General features: G+C 44.1%; 1 protein-coding gene across 1 annotated transcript in view; it reads right to left on the bottom strand.

The window, feature by feature from the left end:
* Positions 1-243: 243 nt before the first annotated feature.
* Positions 244-24,719, bottom strand: part of SLCO1B3 (solute carrier organic anion transporter family member 1B3) — a 47,426-nt gene continuing 22,950 nt past the window's right edge. Inside the window, exons 8-15 of the mRNA XM_050916193.1 lie at positions 19,387-19,632; positions 17,009-17,173; positions 7,890-8,085; positions 6,747-6,909; positions 4,172-4,356; positions 2,914-2,978; positions 2,099-2,216; positions 244-1,176 (exon numbers count right to left, since the gene is read on the bottom strand). Coding sequence (XP_050772150.1) covers positions 960-1,176; positions 2,099-2,216; positions 2,914-2,978; positions 4,172-4,356; positions 6,747-6,909; positions 7,890-8,085; positions 17,009-17,173; positions 19,387-19,632 — 1,355 coding nt within the window. The 3' untranslated portion in view covers positions 244-959. The remainder of the gene's footprint in view (positions 1,177-2,098; positions 2,217-2,913; positions 2,979-4,171; positions 4,357-6,746; positions 6,910-7,889; positions 8,086-17,008; positions 17,174-19,386; positions 19,633-24,719) is intronic.

Here is a 24,719-nt window from a genome sequence, read left to right as displayed (position 1 = left end):
TTTCAACAGGAAATTCATGAAATTATTTGTTTTGACATGGTGGAAATATTTCATTTGCATAAAGGTAACATGTTTTGTTTCAGCAAGGTCAAAATGACCTTATTGTTTCACGTTTATATCATATTATCATTTATAAAAACAATACAATATAAAAGTAAAAATATTATGACATTTATATTATGAATTATAATGTAATATAAAAGTTGAAATTGTGTCAAAACAAAATGTTTTGAAATGGTTGTTTTGATGTTTCCTAAACAAAATATTTTGAAATTTTCATTTCATAGTCAAAATCTTGAAATATCAACTTTTTTGTTCCCATTCAGGATGAGAGCAAAACTTGAAATGCTGGAGTTTCTGATGGAACAGAAATTCCATTTTACGACCAGCTCTCCTTACAATGTTAATAGGCATAACATTTTCAGTTGGAAATATGATTTTCACGTTGTGTCCCTGAGGACACAGAGGAAGAAGAGGGTTTGGGCCTTCCATCTAGATATTCACTGGCAGGCCAGAGTTCAAAAAACTACATTAGCTTCTTACTGTACTGTGCAGACCCTTACAACTATGCAAAGTCCTTTTGACTTCAGTGGGACTCAGTACAGGTGGATCTGCGGGCAGGACTTGGGCCTACCAGTGTAATATTTGGAATGCAGTTACTGTGCCAGAAACCACATTCAAGCCATTTAAAAATTACAAACAGCTGCAATTAACCATGCCAAACAGGATTTTCCTTCATTAGTTAATTAATGGAATTTGTCGTGTGTGTCACTGATAAGCAGGTTCATATAAGCTAGTTAAATATAAATCATATGTGCACCTAGCTGTCCTTGTCATTGACTATGTGTTCATTCTGGTTTTTCATTCTGAGCAGTGTTATTGTTTTGTTCAGGACATTCTGCAAGTTGATTTTAAAAGATGCTGTCCCGATTCATGCAACATGGGTGTAAGTGGTTTTTCTAAATACGTGATTCTCTTTCCACATCAGAAGAACTAGATAAATATTCATTGCTCTTTGAGTTAGCTTCTTTGTTCATAGGAACACTTTCTTGCCCGCCATTTTCTGTGGATTTGGGGTCCTTTGCTTGGTACTGTTTCTTCACCATTGTATAAAACAGGAAAGCTAAGAAGTAGGATGGTAATCTGAGGCCTGCTATTAGGCCAAGGTAGGTATACCTGTGAAGGGAGAATACAAAAGGCAGTTCTGATATTAACAAACTTCAAAAGATCTGCAAGAACTAACATTACTTATAAGCGCATCTTTTCAGGAATGGTACAACAATCAAAAACGCACAGTAGTCCCTGAACTCTTTAATACAATAATTTAGGAGACAAAATCTAAAACAACTTTGTGAAGGGTGCTATAAAGTGGACATTTTCACTGTTTACACTATGATTTATGCCTTTGAAAATATGTGTACAGTAATAATCGATCATTTTTCCTCTACTTCTGCTAAATTTGTAGAAGCTTCTGGGAGCCAGGATTCCTGCAGCAACTTTCATGGGATCTCTAGTCCTGGCTACTCAGCATAAAAATTAAAATACTCCCCAAATGTGTGGCCATGAAGTAAAACGAATGTGAAAAAACAGTTGCTTTGAGTCCTCTTCAGGCAGATATTTTTTGACTGTGCTTAACAAACATTTCTCTACAACGTATATGTCCTCAGCTGCCCAATAGCATTTTTTTTCATTTGTTCACAAATTAAACATGGTCAATAAAGTGAAATTGGCAGTCTTCCTAATATTCATGGTAGGCACTGTGAATTTGGATGTCTTTTCTATTCCTGCTTGTGAATCACATGATGACAATGAATTTCTCAGCTGTGTAGAATGTATATCCATTATTCAGGAAAGACTAAGCCATCAATGTCAACGAGGGTTTTGCCTGAATGAGTCAGGCCTGTATAAAGTACTGAGAAGAGACTTTAGGAATTGGCCTCAAGATTAGTTAATGTGAAGATTTATTGACATTTGAGATTTTGTACTGACCTATATGAAGGTGAAGCCAATATTAGATGACCAGGGCCAGAGCATCAAATAATTTAGTCTTGATGCAGAAAGGAAACTCACGACCACTCAGTGTTTTGATTTAACTTACCTGTATGCATCAGAATCATATATCCTACAAGCTCCTCGGTGCCCACAGCTTCTGCTTCCCCATTTCAAGCATGTCCTGTCTATTAAGGCACCAAAATAAATGGGGGCTGGAATTCCGGCTGCAATAAAACATTCACAAATATATCACTATGTCATATTATGAGGCACGACTTTAGAAAATATAATAGCATTTTCATACTAAGCTCCAACCCTGCCCTGTGCTGTAGTGGTGCTCTAGGTGGGCAGTGGGCTATAGGGAGCCTCTTCCTCCCTTTATAGAAATTGGACAGGATCCTTCAGAATAGTGAGCAGGGTGACCACTTTTGGTGGCTTTTTGGAGCTCCACAGTGACGTGGTTTGACAGCTGAGGGCCTGGCCAGGCTATCAGCCTGTGGTGACACACAGGGCTTTCTCCAGCATGTATTAGCTCAGCAGTTCCCAAACTGTTCTGTAAAGCACTGGTGGTTTGCAGCTCAATCGCTGCAGCAGTTTTCAGGACTTAGTGGTGCATGGACCACACGCGGATCCTCTACGCTGGGGTGAAATTCATCTTATGAGCCTGGTGCTCCTCTTTGTTTCCTACTGACAAAAAAAAGTACATGCGGGGGGAAGGGAGATGAATATATGGAAAAGTGCAAAAGTAGATAGTAGGCAAAATTGTTAACGCTGCTTCAGGTCCAGATTTTAAAAGTGTTTAGGCATTACCCCCACACTGCTGCAAAGTAGAACTCAGGCACCTAAGTCACATTTTCAAAAGTAACTTAGACACTTGGAGGCTAAATTCACAAAGGATTTAGGTGCTGTAATTTATCTTACCTAGGGCTCTCATAACCAGTGTGTACAGACCAACTGCAAGAGATTTTAGCTCTGGGTGAACACACCTAAAAATAGATAGATGTAAGTCACAATAATAGGTCTCCATAATACCTAGACATACTCATTAAAATGTATTATTTCCCCATAGAATTATTATTCTTAATGACAAAATACAAAACTTCAGAAGGAAGCTGTCTCATACATTTGCCAAAAACACATTAAATGACATGGGAAAAGTGAACTAATCAATTGCTCTCCATTGAATATTCACTGGGAAGTCGATGTACAGCACATAATTACTGAGGTGAATCTATATGAAATACTGGCACCTTCTACCCATGTTTTGCAGAACTGGGTGTCCCTAAATATCTATTCTACTGCCTTTTCATTATGGGCTTTATGAACTGATGGGGACTATGATATTGCCCTGGGGCAAAACTTCTAGAAATGGTATAACTGGAACAGCATCTTGTAACATTGTAATGCCATTCCCAAAGGCTGAGTTTTCAAGAGCCACATTCTAAGCAAAGATGCAAAGCAACATGCCACTCAAATTGGTGTATAACTGATTTCCAAGAGATTAAACTTAACTGCTGCCACAGGGGAATCTGACAAGGGTTTTGAGTTAATTATATATCCAATGTGTGTTGGATCCCTTTAAAGTTATTGTCATGAAAAAACACCTTCTTAAACAACAATTATTTCTGCATATTATATTAGCACTTCTTTCTGTATATTCATACATGACGAAATATTTTTTAGAACTCCTATTAGCATTCCCACTGATTTTGCTTTCAAATTGCCTTCGGATTTCATAGTGACCAAACTTTCTCACTACCAAGCTTTTATCCATCTCCTATTTCACATAAAAAAAGAATGTCAACAAAATGTGTTTCAGCTGGACTTTCTTTTGTTCCTCAGTCTACTTATACAAACTACATACAAACTACATTTGTATGTGTAGCTTCTAATCACAGAAACAGATCTAATTGTACTACAAACACAAAATTCAGATGTAAAAGCCAACACAGGTCAGCTTAATAGCAAGAGGGAGAAACTGACTTTAATGTATGAACATAAATTTGGTGGTAGTGCCCACCAACCATTTTAATTCTTCATAATTAAAAATGGATTCAGAGAAGACAGCAGTAAAAGAGTGCTAGATTTCAAGAAAGTTAGGGTAATTTGGGGAAATTAAGTCTCCCATTATGGGAAAAACCCTTATTGATATTTAAAAAATTATTTTGGTTTCACTTACCTAAACATAGCCACGTATAAAGGGGTGGCTCCTAAAGCATAGAAAAAGGCACTTATAACTTGTATTACTGTATAATAAATAAACTTTCTTGAGCAGTCGTCACTTTTTGGACATTGTCCCAAAATTACAGAGGTATTTCCTGACTGTGAATCTGTAATTTCCATGCAGCTGCAGTTATGATACACCTAAAAGACACAATTTTGATTTGTTGGTATATTATTAATTCAATATGGCATACAGCATTAAAATACAAGCAAAACCTCACATGAAAATATGACCCAGGTAAACACCCCATGGGCCTCTAACCAGCTCTTGTTTGCATTTCTCAGAGGTTTCAACATTCAGTAATTTCTTAGTTTCTTTCCTATGTGTCATGTATCTCTTGTACATGGTAGGTTGCAAGGCTGATACCAGCAGGTCAAGCTTCTGTATCAATTATAGACTGACTACCAGGGCCGTACCTGGGGTGGGCAGGGCCTCGGACATTAGAAACTCGGCACCTATCTGCCAGGGGGTGCTTTGCCCAGACCCCGCTCCACTTCAGCCCTGCCCCACTCCACCCCTTCCCCCAAGGCCCCACTCCCGTCCCACCTCCTGCCTGCCTCTTCCCCACCCAGTTGTTCCCCCTCCCCTGAGTGTGCTGTGCCCTTGCTCCTCCCCCCTCCCTCATAGTGCCTCCTGACACTGCGAAACATCTGATCCGTGGAAGGCCATAAGTGGCAGGAGCCCGCTGGTGGGCAAGAGGTGCTGGAGAAAGGGGGAGGTTCTGGTGGGGGGGGTTCCTACTCACCCCCACCCTCCGCTCGCCTCTCTGTTTGCCTCCTCACCCCACTCGCCCGCTCACCTCACTGCCTCACCCTCCTCCTGCAGGGCCCCCCAAAGCACGGGGCCCAGGGCGGTTGCCCTGATTCGCCGTACCCTAGGGACGGCTCTGCTGACTACAGAGTTTATTTCTCAGAGGTACACAGGTGTCTTCGCCATAGAATCCTTTAATGCTCTGCCAGGTATGGCTAAGGTTAACTTAAACAAGGTATTTTACACACAGCACCACCTAATGGCATAATCATATAATGCAGGTTAGTATTCCATTACAATATGAGCTCTACTGTGAGGCAGGGATCTCTCTCTAAAGAAACATTGTTAACATTGAAGGGCTGGATTTTGTAATCAGATCTGGCCCTGTTTGCACCAGTTCCTTGTCTTCCTCAGGTGCAGGGGCGTGTCAGGAGCAGGAAGGTAGAAAGTAGCTCTAATTCTCATCAAGGCCACAGCTGGACCTAAGAATCAGGAAACTGCAACTGGCTCTCTGAGACCTTTCCCCATTCCCACTCCCCCATGTCAAAACGGAGATCAAGTGAGGCAGAGACTCTGTCCCTGTATCTCCAAATCCTTTCATTCCAGCCTTGACAAAGCCCCTCAAATCAAGATAAGTTGTCCCAGGACAAGTCACAGTGTATATCTATGCAGCACATTTACCCTAGAGCAGCGGCTTTCAAACTTTTTGAGCTGAGTCCTGCCTTTGAGTTAAAAATTTTGGTTGTGTCCCCCCAACCTAGACAAAAATAGACACATTACTCACCCCCAGGGGCAGCTCCCGGCTCCAGCACGCCAAGCGTGTGCTTGGGGCGGCATGCCATGGGGGGCGCTCTGCCGGTCGCTGGGAAGGTGGCAGGCAGGGCTTTGGTGGACCTGCCGTAGGCATGCCTGCAGAGGATCCGCTGGTCCCGCGGCTTTGGTGGACCTCCCACAGGTGGACCTCCACTGAAGCCGCAGGACCAGTGGACCCTCCGCAGGCATGCCTATGGGAGGTCCACTGGAGCCGCTGGACTGGCGACTGGCAGAGCGCCCCCCGCGGCATGACACCGTGCTTGGGGCGGCAAAATGGCTAGAGCCGCCCCTACTCACCCCTTGGGTTTTCAGGGTGAGGGAAAGTGCATGAGACAGTCTTTGGGGTGGAGACAGTGCTGGGCATGGAGGCTGTTGGGATGTTGTCACTGACTCACAGGTTGGGTGGCCTGCAGAGGTGAGTCAAGGGGTGGAGGTGGCACTCCCTTCTCAAGCCCTTCTGCGCGGGGACTGGTCCGAGCCACCAGGCATCATTTTCCGAGCTGCCTGATATTCCCACTTGCCCCCCAAACATTTCTCTGCACACTCGTAGGGGAGTGCACCCCACAGTTTGAAAACCTCTGCCCTAGAGATTGCACCTGGACAACTACCTCAGCGTAGTTACACTGGTAGCTAAAAACCTCAATGTAGCTAAGATCTGATTTACAAAAGGCAAACAAACAGAGGTCTGCCTTTAGGCAGTGTGTAACACTTTTCAGTGTGTGTTGTGTTTCCCCCTCGGAGCCCAATATGAGTTTGTTACAGCCCCTAGATACAGAGCCTGGCTCTTTTGCTCAAGCTGCAGAGACTCAAGCATCTAGCTCTGGAAGTCTGTGGTTCTCAGTGATCCTCACAAATGCATGACCGTTCCTCTTGCTCTGTAATCGATCTGATCTTTTCTAAATATCCATCACAATATACCAATGTTCTTAAGCAAAAAAGATGGGGAAAAACTGGGTAAGGCTCTTACCTTGTTCTTCCCATGTCCTGTCAAAGCCTTGCATCCAGCAAGACAAGCAGATATGTACGTGATTCCATTGTCTCCACAGACAGGATCCCACTGGTTCGTGGCACATTTGCAGTCAGAGTTGCAGACAGAAAAGAAGGAGGTTTCATGACGTGCAACTGGTTTGCTTATAAGGTAAATTTACAAAGGCATAACATTGTTTTATTACAAAATCTATATTTCAATGACACACTAAAGAAGAATACAGTATCACAAATTTGTCTTTCACTCCTACCTGATATCCTCATTATTGTAGAACTAAACTAATATTCCAGGTAAACAAGCTTAAATTATTCCTATTCTTGTAACGTTGATCTTGTGGCCTCAGCTTCCATCCCACATACATTGAAATACAGATGACTACTGGATTATGAAAAATTCTATGACAAAGAAAGGGATTTCTGCCCATTATAGCCCAGAAAAAACAGACCTTTAGTTCTAAGACACAGTGCAATTCTTGACACCATCTGTGTCCAGTCCCAGCATTCTAGCTGCCTAAACCCACACCCTAAAACTGTAATTCATTTTATACATGAATCACACTCAGAGCCGGCTCCAGGGGTTTTGCCGCCTCAAGTAGACAAAAAAAAAAAAAAAGCCGCGACAGCGATCTGCAATTCAGCGGGAGGTCCTTCGCTCGGAGCGAGAGTGAGGGACCCTCCGCCAAATTGCTGCCGAATCCCTGAAAGTGCAGCCCCACTCCGGAGTTACAGTCCCAAGCACCTGCTTGATAAGCTGGTGCCTGGAGCTGGCCCTGATCACACTGACACAGTTATCCAGTTAAGACCCATACCCCAAACTGATGTAATTATAACCCTGCCTTCCCCTCCCCCCCAAAAAAAGTAGCAGTATGTAACTTTCAAACAAAGTATATCGATATAAAAAGAGGGCTACATTCTCATCTGGTGTAAATCAATCTAGCTCCATTACAATTTATACAAACATAGAATCTGACATTTTCTAATGGTATAATCCTTCAATATTTGTGGAAGATACAGTAAGTACTACAATCGTGTGTTTGTATTCAATTATGACAAAACATTATGCTATTTGTAATGCTACCAGAGAAAGGAAACGTGCTGTATATTACATAAGATGTATACATACCCATCATAAGATACTGTCAGTCCTGCCACTACATGGTTCTCACAGCCCACAAAAAAGTATGAGAGGGTTATGAGAAAAGACATCAGTGACATCCCAAATCCAAATTTTGTAGTTCCAATCATGCCCAATTTGTATTTCTTCATTATGAGCCCTCCTAAGAAAATCCCAATGCCTACAGCAGGTAAAGCCGTTACTCCTGCAATAAAAGAGAGAGGAGGGATACTGGAGAGGTGCAGTCACATTCTGTCACACATAACTGATTTAACACATGAGCTGGCTGAAATTGATGAAAATTTTCATAACATACTGCCTGAAAAATTTCATCAATTTATTTCATGTCTCAAAATACCATGACTTTTCAAGGGCCCAAGAACCTCCCCTAATACTTTTGCCAGTGAACCTGTGAAAAATACATCTAGATGTATGTAATTACAGACCAAACTCTGTCCCAACTTGTGCAGCGTCATGAGAGGGTAAGGGCGCATAAGGCACCTCCTTATGCCCTTGTGTTGACCACCTGTACCACAGGTTGCAGCATAGGAGAGGAAGTTGGATCCAGAAAAGTGCTAGATTCTCCCTTCCACTGGAAGGAGCACTGGCTTTGCCCACTCCAAAGTATCAGCCAGAATAGCTGCACCAGCATGTTGGGTGACATGCACTGCACCATGCAGAGGCCCAATGTGGAGTACCACCCATTCAGGGCAGTGGGGACACCAGGAGGCAGATAGTGGCAGACATCTACCCTAGCAAAGGTATGTGCAGGCTTATGACATAACCCCCACCCCCCAATGTCCACACTTAAACCCCGGAAGCATGTGCCTCAAGGTGAGCAGAGGGCACGTAAGCTACCATGCCTGAGGGTGTGAGTAAGTACACACTTTAGCTGTGGAAAAGTCTAATACCTGTGCCAGTTTGCAGTGTGAACGGGGATGAGGAGCATCTACCGGGTTTCAAGTTTCAATAGTCTTTCAGTCCTAGTTCCACAACGCACTGAATCCTTTTCTTCCCAACTCTTTCAAAACCTAGGTCTCTGTCACCCTGTGTACTGGTAGTAGTGTGCTGCACTGCCCCCCGCAGAACAATTGTTTGTTGCTGTATTTACAGGCGTGTGACATTACCCATGGTATTATCTGGACTGCAGGTGCCAGCTTCCTCATTTCCCTGGGGGTGCTCGACCCCCCCACCACTCCAGCCCAGGTCCCACCCCCACTCCACCTCTTCTTCCAAGGACAAATCCTGTTATCCCAAATGGAGTTTCCCAAACACTTCAATCCAAATACACTGGTTTAAATAAAAGAATAAAACAAGCGTATTAACTACAGAAATTAAATAAAAGTAAAATGCAACTAATGCCTAACTTAACAGGCAAAGTGAATTCAAAGCAAAGGTCTCTCTCACAGCAGTCTTACTGACTGAATTCCTTTTGGTCAGGATCCCTCCCCTGTCCAGTGATGCTTCCTTTGTTCTTCAAGTGTTGTTGATGCCTGGCCACTTAACCAGGTGACTGATCATTTGATTTTGATGACACTTGGCTGGGGTGTTGGCTAGGCTTTTGTCTCTGGAAAACTGCTTTGTGACTGCTCTCATAATTTGGAATATGTCTTAGTAACATCACACAATAGAATCTGAAAATTTACATACAATGTAGCCAGGACAATAATGATCAGTAAATTACACTAGAAACTTAGAGTTATGAACCGACCAGTCAACCATACACCTCATTTGGAACCAGAAATACACAATCAGGCAGAAGCAGAGAAAAAAGAAAATACAGTACTGTGTAAAACAAACAACTAAAGAAACAAAGTGAAAATTTAAAAAAAATTGACAAGGTAAGGAAACTATTTCTGTGTTTGTTTTATTTAAATTAAGATGGTTTAAAGCAGCATTTTTCTTCTGCATAGTAAAGTTTCAAAGCTGTATTCAGCTCATAGACTCATAGACTCATAGGTCAGAAGGGACCAATATGATCATCTAGTCTGACCTCCTGCACAAGGCAGGCCACAGAACCCCACCCATCCAATTTTATAACAACCCCTAACCCTGGACTGCTTTTGAAAGAGCAACCATAACATTTTGTTCAGAGTTACAAACATAACAGACTTACGAACAACCTTTATTCCTGAGGTGTTCAAAACTCTGAGGTTCTACTGTATGAGTTTTCATATGATACCTCAAAAGGCAGTTACTTGGCCCGTGGAGCTGATCAATATGCGGCAACAGTATACCATCCTCCTTAATTTCAGCTAGAGCAGCAGGAACATTCACCTGTACCAGGAAATTGCACAGAGTCTGGCTCAGTGCTATGAATGCATGAAGCATTTGAGGCACCTGTATAGGAAGCAGTAGGTTTAGAAGGGCTTACCATACATGCCTTTTCTACAAGGAGCATGACTAGTGCTTTCAAGAACCTCCAGTACTGAGCCTGAAGTGGTTCATGATCCCTTCCTCAACCCTGAGGTCTCATTGTCCAACAGCACATTGATGTGAGTCAGAGCAAGGAGGCAACAGGGACCACGCAAGGTGCCCCAGAAGATCCCCCTCCTCCAGGGGAGGAAGGACTGGATGTGGAAGGGACCAGCACGCAGTTGTAGAAAACTTACAGTTGGTTGTTGAAGGAAAAGTTAGTAGCAGTGATCTTTCCTGCCTTGGAAGATTACAAAGTCTTTACAGTCCCTGTCCTCATCCTATCCCTGCCCAGAGCTATGCTGCATGAGCCAGGGCTAGTGGGGATGGGAGAAGGGACTGGTCTGGTGGGTGGATAAAAACAGTGTAGTTCAGGTGAGTGGTTGCAATGCTTAACTGTATCTTCTGGCTACCTAATAAAGTTATGGGTTGTCTCTTTCTCTCCCTGTCCATTTCACCTTTGCTATGCAGGCATAGAGGCAGGATTTTCTCGCAAAGTCAGGTGTTGGGATGGTTCGCGGTTCCAATCTCCTTTTCCATTAAACCTCTGTATTCCAGCTCAGAATTTCATCGATTTCCAGTCAAATTTCCTCCCCGTCCTGTAAGCACATTTCAGCAAATTTCTGCTGAAGCAAAAACTCCAGTTGGTTCTTCAGGTTCACCAGCAGTGCAAATCTGCCTGGTCCACCTTCATAGCTGACGAAGCCCCTTAATTTGGCAATATGTAGGGTGAGGGTGACCATTAGCAGAAACAGTTCTTTGGTATACATTGCCAGCTCTCCTCCACGGGACTGGAAAGTCACTTCTCTTTTCCATTTAACACTCTGAAAAAAAACATGTTCTCCAAACTTTGGCTAGTCTTAAGGGCAGTGTAAGGAGGCGCCCTGGCTCCCCGCCGCACCTGAGAGGGACGAGCCAGAGCAGGTGCCTCAGTGGGCGGAGTCAGCACGGCCTGTCCCCGCCCCCCCGGAAGTCAAGGGGCGGGACAGGAAGTATAAAAGCCCGGCCCCAGCGCTCAGTTGGAGGCAGGCTGCCGGAGAGGACAGACGCTGGTGCCCAGGCTCCCGCCGGGCCCAGCCTGCCCCGCGCCCAATATCCAGAGGAGCGCTGGCCGGACCTGCCCCGCGCCCATTTTACAGAGGAGCGCTGGCCGGACCTGCCCCGCGCCCATTTTACAGAGGAGCGCTGGCCGGACCTGCCCCGCACCCATTTTACAGAGGAGCGCTGGCCAGACCTGCCCCGCGCCCATTTTACAGAGGAGCGCTGGCCGGACCTGCCCCGCGCCCAATACCCAGAGGAGCGCTGGCTGGACTTGCCTCAGACCCGGTACCCAGAGGAACGTCGGCCTGACCTGCCATGTGCCCAATACCCTGAGGAGTGGCCTGAGCGTCCCCACGACCGGTACCCGGAGGAGCCCATGGTCTGGGACCCCCCAGACGACGCTGGCAAGGACCAGGTACCCAGAGAGGGGAAGGTTGGAAGTGGCCCGGGGATAGCCGACCCTGGTTCGGCTCCTGAAGCGCCCGAACCCATGTCAGTGTGTTGCGGCCAGGATCCCCACTGACCGCAGCGGGTCTTGACCGCTGCTAGGGCCCTGGGCTGGAACGCAGTGGAGTGGGAGGGCCTGCGTTCCCCCTGCCACCCGTAACCGGGTGGCAGACTCCCCCTCTTCCCGCCTATTGCCGCTGCTCTGCCCTGATCCAGAGGGCCAGAGCTAACTAGACTTGTGTTTGGCGCCCCGCCCGAAACAAGGGCTGGACCCCTTTGACTTTGCCACTGCTCTGCCCTGACCCAGAGGGCCAGAGCTAACTAGACTTGTGTTCGGTGCCCCGCCCGAACCAAGGGCTGGGCCCCTTTGACTTTGCCACTGCTCTGCCCTGATCCAGAGGGCCAGAGCTAACTAGACTTGTGTTTGGTGCCCCGCCCGAACCAAGGGCTGGGCCCCTTTGACTTTGCCGCTGCTCTGCCCTGATCCAAAGGGCCAGGGCTAACTAGAACTTTTACTGCCCCGCCCTGCCAAGGGCCTGGGCTGATACTGTGTTTGCTCAGCCCCTGCTAGAGGCCTGAGCTTGAACTGCTACTGCCCCGCCCAGCCCAAGGCCTGGGGCTTATTTACTTTGAGAGCCCCGACCCCGGCTAGAGGGCCGGGGCTCTACCTTGTTTGCAGACCCTGTACCCCCCTCAACACCTGCGGAGGGGCTAAGCCTACGCGGACTGCAGCGTGCTAGGAGGCGCCCTGGCTCCCCGCCGCGCCTGAGAGGGACGAGCCCCGACACGACTGGCTTACAGCAGAAACTGTAAACTAGTAACCTAGCCTCTGGAAGGAATTACTCCACCTCTGCACTCGTTTGAACAGCACGAACATTTTATATTGCTACAAACACTAGTATAGGTTTTCTTACCATTACTAGCTCCTTCCTCATAAAAGGTTTCTGAGAATTAAGGATAGTGAGACAGCGACATTCCTGGAATGCTGAAAAGTAACAAAATTGTGGGCCTTTAGAGCAAAGTTATGTTATGTGGGGGGCTTTCTCAGCTTATTCCAAAGGCCAAAAACATAATGCTCTCCTTCTCTTTGAGAACTAGCAGGACTTTCAGCTCCCAAGAGTGAAACCATGGCACCAAGAGGGTAGAAGCGGCATCTCAGGGACAGCAGAGGCAGACAGAGAAGGGTCCTGGAAGCGCTGCTCATAAACAGGAGAAACCAGGAGCAATTTGAATTCCACAGAGCACAGGAGGAGCAGTGTCTTCAGCAGGAACTGATTCATGGACATGGAGACACAGGGAACAGGAACATTCTCCAATGGAGAGGTTGATTTGATGGCTGAAAGGGTGGGGCATCCACCTGCTGCCAAGACCCCACAATCATCCCATCGGCTGCTGCTGCCTCCTTCTCTGGCTGCCAGCCAGGGTGGTGCTGAGCCGGAGGATCCTGTTGCAATAACTCCCCCAACTGACCAGGAGGAGAACATTAAGCCTGCAGTAGTCCTGGAACACTAACATGTTCCAGCCTCAAACTCTTTGCAAGAGACATCTGCATATCTCACCACAAGCTATTGTCCTACATCGTTCACCCCTTCTATTGAGGAGGGGAAGGAGATGGGTGCAAAGACAGTGTTCTCAGTAGTAAACAGTTACTTTGCTAACAGTATGTTATTGTTCTAATTTCAAAATTTTTCCATTAAACCTTCTACTTCATATTTTTAGTAAATGTTTTGTTTTGTTTAATTGTGTGTTGGTCCTCCTTCCTAATGATGAACTGAAGGTGCTTTTTCATTCTTGACTGGGCCGCAAGCTTCCTTCTTCATTTAACGGAATGGTGTGTAAAAATCTGGTGTCATCATAATGTCCCCCTAAAGTTCAAAAATACCTTAAGTCACACATCAAGTATCAGAGGGGTAGCCATGTTAGTCTGGATCTGTAAAAGCAGCACAGAGTCCTGTGGCACCTTATAGACTAACAGATGTTTTGGAGCATGAGCTTTCATGGGTAAATACCCACTTCGTCAGATGCATTCGACAAAGTGGGTATTCACCCACAAAAGCTCATGCTCCAAAATGTCTGTTAGTCTATAAGGTGCCACAGGATTCTTTGCTGCTTTTACAGATCCAGACTAACACGGCTACCCCTCTGAGAAAAAAGAAAGAAGAAGTTGCCAGACGGTTGAACTAAAGTCCCACAAGAGCTATTAAAACAGGATTAAGGTCCCACAAGGGAACCGGTTCTTTAACCGGCGCATGAAGATGAGCAATTCCTTTCAAGAGCCTTACTGTCATTTGAAAACACCAACTTTCCACGGACAGGTGAATGAAATGCTGAAATAGCCTCCAGGTGGATTCTATGATCTAAGCGCATGGCCAGAAAACGGAAGCTGTAACAGGTACTCCAAGATACCCTGAATACAAGCCTGTGTTGTTGCCCTCATTGGACCAACCACCATACCGAGAACCACTTCTATGGCAAATAGGCTGTCCTGGTGGAGGGCTTCCTGTTGTTAAGCAAGCCCTGCCAGACTTCCTTTGATCGTCATTCTTCTTTCTCATATAACCATGCAGCTGTGAGATGCATTGGTCTAAGTGCTGGATGCAAAATCTGAGCATGATGCTGAGTCAGGAGATCGGGTGTAGAGGAACGATTATGGGAGGTTGTATCAATAATGTGCGGAGGCCTGAGAACCAACATCATCTTGGCCATGTTAGAACAATGAGAATGAGTCTGGCATGGCCCAATTTCACCTTGAGAATGACCTGCAGGATGATTGAAATTGGAGAACATACCAGCAATAACAGACAAGGGCAGTGCCCTGTACAGAAACACTCCCTTCCTGCCTTGCCAAAACTTTAAGAATTTCAGTGATACCAAGGACTAATGCTCTATAACAGTCCTTAGTTGCACTTAACTCTGCTGACAATAAAAATTCTAAGAGCACAATGCAATACTTTCTCCATCAAAGCAAACACTCATAAACTCGCTTAAAAAGTTTAAATGTTCCAAATAAGCAAGGTTTCTAAAGAAGTGTGAATAGTGTAGACAAAAACATTGCTCAATAAGCACATAATGACTCAGTTGCCACCCTCCACAACACAAAGGTGATAACCCAGTAGAGGTGCCCTGTTAATTGTCATTAATGTGTGCAATGTCACATGAATAAATGGCTAATGACCTTTGGCTACAGGGGAAAAAAACTCTCACAAAGCTGTGTAGCCCTGTAAGTATGTACGAATGTTTCATCATGTGCATATCCAGAAGCTATACAGGATGAATAAGTGTCCCTTGGCACAGGCAGATATCATCCTCTGCCCCTCTGCTGTGCCAAGATATATGCACATACAGCATCACTGATTTTCCTCTCTCACTGGGAACCAGGACCAGTAGTCACATGGGTGAATCCAGCTTCCTGTACAGAGTTTTTAAACCAGACTTGTCCTGAGCTCACTCAGGGTGGAAACATTTCCCTTTATCTCACAAATGTTCTGAAGTATGCAGCAGGTGATGACTATATGAACAGTGTTTGCCACGTTGACTTCCAGACAGCTGCAAAGGCAGCACCAATGAGCTTTCAGTTTACCAAACGTGCACTCCACGACCAGTCTGCAGCTACTTAGCTTGTAACTGAATTCCTGTTTTCCAGGGTCATTGATGTTGGGCACAGTTTCATCAGCCAAAGCAGAAGCAGGTATACTACAATACAAGTTGGCACAGACACACTGTATAGAACCACATCTCTGGGAAATAAAATCCCTTTCCTCCCACTTCAAGTACAACCCAGATCTCCTCAGCATCCAGCATTTCTCACATTTGTATTAATGAATCTGCCCTTGTGGTCTACTAAGCCTTTCAGAATGATTGAATGGTAACCTTTTTGTGTCACATACTCAGTTGTGCCCCTTGTGATGGGCAAAATATTGGAATCTGAGTGCCACCAATAGTCTCTGCACAGTTCGGAAGCCGCATCCTCTGAAATTCATGTATTATTTTTGGAACTTTTCTTATGGCAACCCCTGGGTAAATTAATTGCCTCACAAATCTGCACAACAACCACCTTCACGGTGGACTTTCCAAACCTAGAGTGGTTTTCAACAGACCTGTAGCTGCTTGGTGTTGCCAGCTTCCACAGGCCAATCACAACCCACTTCTGAATCAGTATGGTTTCCTTGAATGGAAAGTGCTAGAAGGGCTTTGCAAGCTCTTCACACAGTTCAGTGAAGGTCTGTTTCTTCATTCAGAAGTTTTCAAGCCACTACTGGTAATCCCAGGTTTCCAAAACAACATAATCTCACCACACTGTGCTAGTTCTTCTGCATCAGAAGTGACAGTCAACTAAAGAGCATACCATGACAACACTGGCATTCATCATATCTGTACCATATGAGCTGAATGAATTGTTATTAACCCTCAAAGTCAGCCATCTTCCATGTGTCAGAAAATGCTGGCCAAATTCCATCCACCATCTCACAGAGTGCGTACTCCACTGCATACCCATTGGTCCGCAATAAGGAGCAGAAGTAGAACCAGATGATCATCCATTTGCTTTATGTTTTCCACCCAGTTTTGTAGAGAATAACTGTGAACGGCGACGTGATCAGGAAGGGCCACAGGCAAATGTGTGAAAGCAGAAGACCATACCAACAAAACATAGCAAAGCAGTTCATAGCGTGTCTCCCCGTGATGCCCAGAATCCTGGAATACTGTTCCTGAAACATTAAGCGCTAACATTAAGTACCTACAACAATAGTGTGGACACTGGTATATGTGTGTGCACAGCTGTATACTAGTGTCCAACACAGTATGCGTGTGTATGTGTATATGGGAAACACACACAAGTCTGAACATGGTATGAACATAATCCAGTACTCAGATATGCGCACAAGTATAGACATAGCCTGTAATACTCTGAGATTATGTCTCACATCTGCCACCTGGTGTGTCTGCTCCAAAGTTGCTCATGACAAAGCCACAATAGAGTCCTTAGCAATTCTGTATATTCAAAGATTCATGCAAATTTATCCTGGAAGCCATCTATTACAATTTTGTCTCATGAAAAGGAAACAAAGAGAGACACATTACAGTCACCCTAACTGTCTACAGAATCAAGCTCTATGGTGACTTTGTATAATTCCATCACAGAAGGGGGACTCTTTTTCCCTTCAGAAAACTCACCATGCTCAATAAAATGTATATCAAAATACTTTCCCAAGCACTGTAACACTCACCTGTTACAAAGTTAGACTTAGATGCTGACTGACCATACTGTTGTTCCATGTATTTTGGTTTGTAAGTCAAGAAACCAATAAAGCTACTGAATTGTAACAGCGAACAACACAGAAATGTTACGTAAATTCTATTACTGAACACTCTTTTCAGAGAGAGAAAGAAACCTGAAAGAAACAATATACAATTTTATTTTTAAAAATGCTTGGCATAATTACTGGTAAATAATCTACGAGATTCAGAACCAGATCCTGCCCTCAGACACCTAGGTGCTTATCCCAATGGCTTCAGTAGGATTTGCAGGTGAGTATCTGAGGGCAGAATCTGGTCCTCAATTAGAATATAGGCTGTGAAATTACAGTTGAATCCTCAGAAATGGTAATCCTAGAAACTTCAGTGGAGACATGCCAACTGAGGCCCCAGTCCACCAGTGAGATCTACACAGAAGGGCTCTGGGGAAACTGAAGACAATGGGGCAGCACACAGACCAAAGGGACTGTCTGCTCACGTGAATCTCACTGCAGGATCCAGACCAAAGTGATTTCTCCATGATTCCGCTGTACCTTGTGTCATGTCTTGCATTGGGAACTGTAGACAGTGATTTTAGTTTATTGTTAATTTATTATGTGATGTTATGATTCACTAACATGTTATGTCATTTATCTAAGGTGGCCAACCTGAGCCTGAGAAGGAGCCAGAATTTACCAATGTACATTGCCAAAGAGCCACAGTAATAAGTTAGCAGCCCCTCATCAGCTGCCCCCTCCTCCCGCCCACTGGCAGCCCTGCCGATCAGTGCCTCCCCTTCTCTCCTGGTTAGCTGTTTCATGGCATGCAGGAGGCTCTGGGGGAAAGGGGGAGGAGCGATGGAACATCAGGCTCAGGGGAGGGGATGGGAAGGGGTGGATTGATGGCAGGGCCTGTGGCAGAGCCAAGGGTTGAGCAGTGAGCAGCCCCCGACACATTGGAAATTTTCTCCTGTAGCTTCAGTCCCAGAGTCGGTGTATATACAAGGAGCTATATATTAACTTCTGAAGAGACACATGTGGCTCCGGAGCCACAGGCTGGCCTCCCCGTCATATATAATCATTGAATGCAAAATAGAGTCAAATTGTAGGATTATAGTAGTATAAAATAGATCAATAGTTAGAAGGGATAATTACATAGTAGGTATCTAAGTAAGTAGGGCTGAAACACAAGGCCTACAGATTGAGGCCTGTAAGATTTTAACTTAGCCATACTAGGCCAGAGACTTAAGAAATGCTTGACATAAGTAAGTGACCAAAGAATGACCCTATCGCCCCACTAAATTACAGGAAAAGATATACCAGTGGGTGATATTGTGAAAAACTAACAGAATATGTTTTTGCTTACAAGATATCCAGTAGTCACATTTTTCTAACACATGCTCTAACCACAGTGTGCACTACATGCATAAATGTTAATGAGGTATAGTCAGAATCACATTATAAAAACAGGGTGCCCAGATTAGGAAAACTGTGTTCCCTATGGGAAACCCCATCAGGAACCGTCCCTTTACTGATGATCAATTGGCAAGGCAGCCATCAGACCTTAAGAATATTGTTAAGGGTGTGTGAGTATAATGATTTTTTTAACTTGTGCATAGGTCTTTATAGAATTTTTTATATGCTTAGGTAATCATAACTTTAATTGTAACTTTAACAAAGCTTGTAAAAGAGACTAGACCAAGTATGTGTGAATATGTGTGTGGTCACTAACCATGGTCTTTACATGTTCCTAGACACACTAAATCTGAAGGAATAGCAGAGGTAACATTCAGTCTGTTGAACGAACAACTCTAGCCACCAGAGCCAAATCCGCAGTGATGTAACACAACACTACTAAATTCACTTTAAATAAAATAAAAGACTACAGAACTGAACCAGAATAGAAATGTAAAGATGGCACAATGTCATCCTTTTTCTTGCCTCTACCCTCCCACATTCCTGCATTGAGCACAGTTCAGCCAGAATGGAAAAATTAGGCTGTCTGTATTTTTCACTGCAGACAGTTGATTTCACATTTTCCATTAAATCTGTGATGATCATGAAAATAATACAGTCTGACTTGCTGGGAAAAGAACCTTCTGATTTTTTTAGGCTTACCCATCACTAATTTTAACACAGATTTTAGTTAATTCTGGTCACTCATTTTTCCTCAGTTGCAGTTTATTTCTAGTGCAAACTTTAAAATGTAGATCCTGCTCATGTAATTGACCCAATGCAGGTCAACCTTCATGGCCACCCAGAAACCCAATGACTTCAAATAATTGTGGGGGTGGGGGTGGGGAACTTGAGGTATTCCTGTGTTACATTGTACTGGCAGGTTTCCAGTTTGGCAGAACATATGAAACACTTGCCTTTTGAAATTACTGACCACTTGACTGGCTGATGATTTTCAGATTCGTGATGCCTGCTCTGGTCTCCTTTAATTTTGGAGAGATCAGATGAAATGTTGTCATTATTCTCTTCCTCCTGCTTTTTGAGACTCTTTGGCAGGAAACAGAATGGTATGGCAGCAATGAGATTAGTTATTCCAGATATAAGAAAACCAAGCCACCATGCACCTACCCACCGGGAGTCTTTTGGAGTTATGGTTATGCTACCTAGAATAAAATGAGACAAAAAATGAATTCATGAATAAATGAAGAAAAAAAGAGATACCCCCCTGTAATTGCTGGGAAATCTACATTATACACTGGAAGGAAACTCAGTATTTTCAATATTTAGTGAGATATATTGAAAGATGACATAAAGCAAGAAGGGCACCAGCAGTCATATAATATAAAAACATAAGAATGGCCATACTGCGTCAGACCAAAGGTCTGTCAAGCCCAGTATCCTGTCCCCTGACAGTGGCCAATGGCCAGTGCCCCAAAGAGAATGAACAGCAAGTTATCATCAAGTGATCCATGCCCTGTCACCCAATCCCAGCTTCTGGCAAACAGAGGTGAGGAACACCATCCCTGCCCATCCTGGCTTTGATGGACCTATCTTCCATGAATCTATCTAGCTCCCTTTCGAACCGTGTTATAGTATTGGCCTTGACAACGCCCTCTGGCAAGGAGTTCCACAGGGTGACAGTGAATTGCGTGAAAAAATACTTTCTTGTGTTTGTTTTAAACCTGCTACCGATTAATTTCATTTAGTGGCCCCTTGTTCTTGTATGAGGAGGAGTAAATAACACTTCCTTATTTACTTTCTCTAAACCACTCATGATTTTATAGACCTCTATCATATCCCCCCTTAGTCGCCTCTTTTCCAAGCGGAAAAGTCCCAGTTTTATTAATCTCTCTTCATACAGAAGCCATTCTATACCCCTAATAATTTTTGTTGCCCTTTTCTGAATCTTTTCTTTCTTGAGATGGGGCGACCACATCTGCATGCAGTATTCAAGGTGTTGGCGTACCATGAATTTATATAGAGGCAATAAGATATTTTCTGTCTTATTATCTATCCCTTTCTTGATGATTGCCAACATTCTGTTGGCTTTTTTAACTGCCACTGCACATTGAGTGATTTCAGAGAACTCTCCACAATGACTCCAAGATCTCTTTCCTGAGTGGTAACAGTTAATTTAGACCTCATCACTGTATATGTACAGTTAGGATTATGTTTTCCAATGTGCATTACTTTGCATTTATCAACATTACATTTCATCTGCCATTTTGTTGCCCAGTCATCCAGTTTTGTGAGATCCTTTTGTAGCTCTTCGCAATCTGCCTGGAACTTAACTATCTTGAATAGTTTTGTATCATCTGCAAATTTTGCCACCTCATTGTTTACCCCTTTTTCCAGATCGTTTATTAATATGTTGAATAGGACTGGCCCCAGTACAGACCCCTGGGGGACACTGCTATTTACCTCTCTCCATTCTGAAAATTGACCATTTATTCCTACCCTTTGTTTCCTATCTTTTAACCAGTTACCAATCCATGAGGGAACCTTCCCTCCTATCCCATGACTGCTTATTTTGCTTAAGAGCCTTTGGTGAGGGACCTTGTCAAAGGCTTTCTGAAAATCTAAATACACTATATCGACTGGATCTCCTTTGTTCCCATGCTTGTTGACCCCCTGTAGCAGGGCAGCTACCCCACTCTTAGAAAAAAGGAAACAGCCACAGCTGGGGCCACGCCCCAATCAGGCCACAGCTGGCCCTATACAAGGCTGTGGGCCAGGAGCTCAGATATTCTCTCTCTCTAGCTTGGAGAGAGATGGGTCTGGCTTCTTGGGAGCACAGCAGGGTACCTAGAGTGGAGCAGGGCTGGGGAAAGACCGGAGGAACTGGGGAGCTCTGGCCTGGAAAATCTCCAGGCTGCAGGCCTTGCTAAAGGCCAGAAAGGGTACTGGGGTTGAAGAGATGCAGGCCAGGGTAGGCAAAAGCAGCAGGTCCAAACCCAAACTGCAGTCTGCCTCAGTGAGTGGGGGCTAGATAGTGACTGACACTAGGCACTGAGGAAAGGTTGGGATAGAGGGCTGGGGGTTCCCCTTGGTGGGGAGAGCGAGACAGTGGGGGTACTGCCATGGGGCAGCACTCAAGGTAAAGGGGACCGGGGTCCAGGAGGAGGCCTGCAGCGGGCAAGCCACCGGCCAGCAGAGGGCACTCCAAGAGTGGAAAAGCTAATTTCCTGGATGACCAGCAGGAGGTGCCATGCCAGTGAGTCATCACTTTGCTACACTCCCTCAAAGAATTCTAGAAGATTGGTTAGGCATGATTTCCCTTTACAAAAACCATGTTGACTATTTCCCAACAAATTATATTCATCTATGTATCTGACAATTTTGTTCTTTATGATAGTTTCAACCAATTTGCCCAGTACTGAAGTGAGGCCTACTGGCCTGTAGTTTCCAGGGTCACCTCTGGAGCCCTTTTTAAAATTTGGCATCACATAGCTATCCTCCAGTCATTTGGTACAGAAGCTGATTTAAAGGATAGGTTACAGATGACTATCTGTACAGATGAATGTCTTGGTTGGTGTTGTTTTTCACTTGCCGTCACACATTTGGTAACTTGTGCTAATGGGGAGGGGCAGTGTGAGGGATAGCTCATTGGTTTGAGCTTTGGCCTGCTAAACCCAGGGTTGTGAGCTCAATCCTTGAGGGGGCCATTTAGGGATCTGGGGCAAAAATTGGTCCTGCTAGTGAAGGCAGGGGGCTGGACTCAATGACCTTTCAAGGTCCCTTCCAGTTCTAGGAGATTGGTATATCTCCAATTATTATAATTATTTATTTTTATTTGTATGATTCAAGGCTACATGCCACAGAACTTATGGTACTTTTGAGAACATGGGAATCTGAAATAGGTTTCAAGCAGAGTCACACACTCACCCTGGATCTGCTAGGACACAGTACTTTTTACTTATAACCTTTTTTCTTATAGGACCTTCCAGCAAAATGCATAATCATGTGCTTAACTTTAAACATATGAGGAGTCCCATTGGCTTCAGTGAGATTTGTCACATACTTAAGTCCGTATTATGGAGAATGTGGAAGCTGCCTGCAATATTTTTATGAATATCATATGTCCATCTATTTGTTGGATTGTTTATCTATTGTTTGCTACGTGGCTACCAAAGAGTTAAGTCATGCAAGAGCTGGGTACACTGGGCAGAGGAACAGACAATGGCTTCAAATAAGCCCTACTGCTGGTACACAAATACAATAGAGTTGTCAATTTCTATTAGGTTTTACCTCTACCTTGCTAAGGGTATTGCCTAGCTGCTGATTCCGTGTGTGTCTGTATTAATGTGTGTGTCTTGACAGGGTAGGAAAATCCAGGCAGGATATCTAAACAGAGTTTTGTCACTGATAAAAGGACAGCCTCTGATAAGACAATAAGAGACAGGGATTGATGGGTCTCCTAGCTTATCTCAACTTGCAAAGCAAGTGAGGGAGTGCCTGGCATAAGCAAGTCTGCCTTAGCTTAGGTAAGGTATAGATGTATATAGACTATTTACTGTTTTAAGATCTGTTTCTCTGAATGCCTTGGTTCTGAATCAACAATGCTTTGCTTTAAGAAACCTGCTTGGTCAGTGTAATAACCACTTGTCGAAGCTCCTGAAGGAAAATCTGTACAAGGGTCCAAAACTCCAGTTGAACCTGCTAAGAAATCATGGTTCATCCGAAAGGCACTGCAGCTGAAGGCCCGGGTCTCATAGTGAGAGAATTGCATGATTCCATCCCAAAAAGAAGTGAAGGTAATGAAGCCCATCACCTGAGAGATTGCACTCTAGGAGACCAGGAGCAGTCATAGCTGTAGTTAACCCAGTGACCATGTGTCATAAACAGATAGCTAAGGGTTAATGTCTCTTTCACCTGAAGCACCTGACCAGAGGACCAATCAGGAAACCGGATTTTTTCAACTCTGGGTGGAGGGAATTGTGTGTCTGAGTCTTTTGTCTGCCTGCCTGCTTTCTCTGAGCTTTGGAGAAGTAGTTCTACTTTCTAATTTTCTGTTTCTAAGTGTAAGGACAAAGAGATCAGATAGTAAGTTCTATGGTTTCTTTTCTTTGGTATTTGCATGAATATAAGTGCTGGAGTGCTTTAATTTGTATTCTTTTTGAATAAGGCTGTTTATTCAATATTCTTTTAAGCAATTGACCCTGTGTTGTATCATCTTAATACAGAGAGAACATTTGTATGTATTTTTCTTTCTTTTTATATAAAGCTTTCTTTTAAGACCTGTTGAAGTTTTTCTTTACTTCAGGGAAATTGAGTCTGTACTCACCAGGGAATTGGTGGGAGGAAGAAATCAAAGGGAGATCTGTGTGTTGGATTGCTAGCCTGATTTTGCATTCCCTCTGGGGGAATAGGAAAGTACTTTTTGTTTCCAGGATTGGGAACAGAGAGGGGGAGTCTCTCTGTGTAGTTTCACAGAGCTTGTGTCTGTGTATCTCTCCAGGAGCACCTGGAGGGGGGAAGGGAAAAAGGATTATTTCCCTTTGTTGTGAGACTCAAGGGATTTGGGTCTTGGGGTCCCCAGGGAAGGTTTTTCAGAGGGACCAGAGTGCCCCAAAACACTCTAATTTTTTGGGTGGTGGCAGCAGGTACCAGGTCCAAGCTGGTAACTAAGCTTGGAGGTTTTCATGCTAACCCCCATATTTTGGACGCTAAGGTCCAAATCTGGGACTAAGGTTATGATACCATGGCATATATGATCAACATTTTGTTGGGATCGGGGCCTTAAAAAGCAAAATAGGCAAACAACTGTATGGAGGCATTGTAAACAGTCTCCTCCTGCAAGCATATGCTCAGATCTTAGGCTATGTGAATATCACCAATGGGTGTTACATTTCAAATGCCTTTATTATCACTATTTATTTATATTACACATGCACAGATGTTTGCAATGGAAAAGAGTGAGCACATGTGTCTGTGTGTGAAAATTTGAATGCACATGGACGGACACCCAATAGAAGCCCCTTCGAAAACATCACCTCGGATATTTTCTTTTTTGTTTAAGCGTTAGGAAAATTTGAACTCAGTTAATAGAGAGTAATATTAAACAATTAACATCTTATATGCTCAGCCAACATTTCAAATTAACCACCTAAAATGAAAAATGGATATGCTACCCAACCCCCATTAGTAAGGGCATGACTCAGCAAAGCATTCCGTGAGGGTGTGTAAGCACATACTTAAATTTAAGCGTGTTTAAATGCTTTATTCAATAGGCATGGATTTAAGCCTATGC

Source organism: Gopherus flavomarginatus, chromosome 1, assembly GCF_025201925.1.
Source record: "Gopherus flavomarginatus isolate rGopFla2 chromosome 1, rGopFla2.mat.asm, whole genome shotgun sequence".
Classification (NCBI taxonomy): Eukaryota; Metazoa; Chordata; order Testudines; family Testudinidae; genus Gopherus; species Gopherus flavomarginatus.
This window is presented reverse-complemented; position numbering and strand designations above follow the sequence as displayed.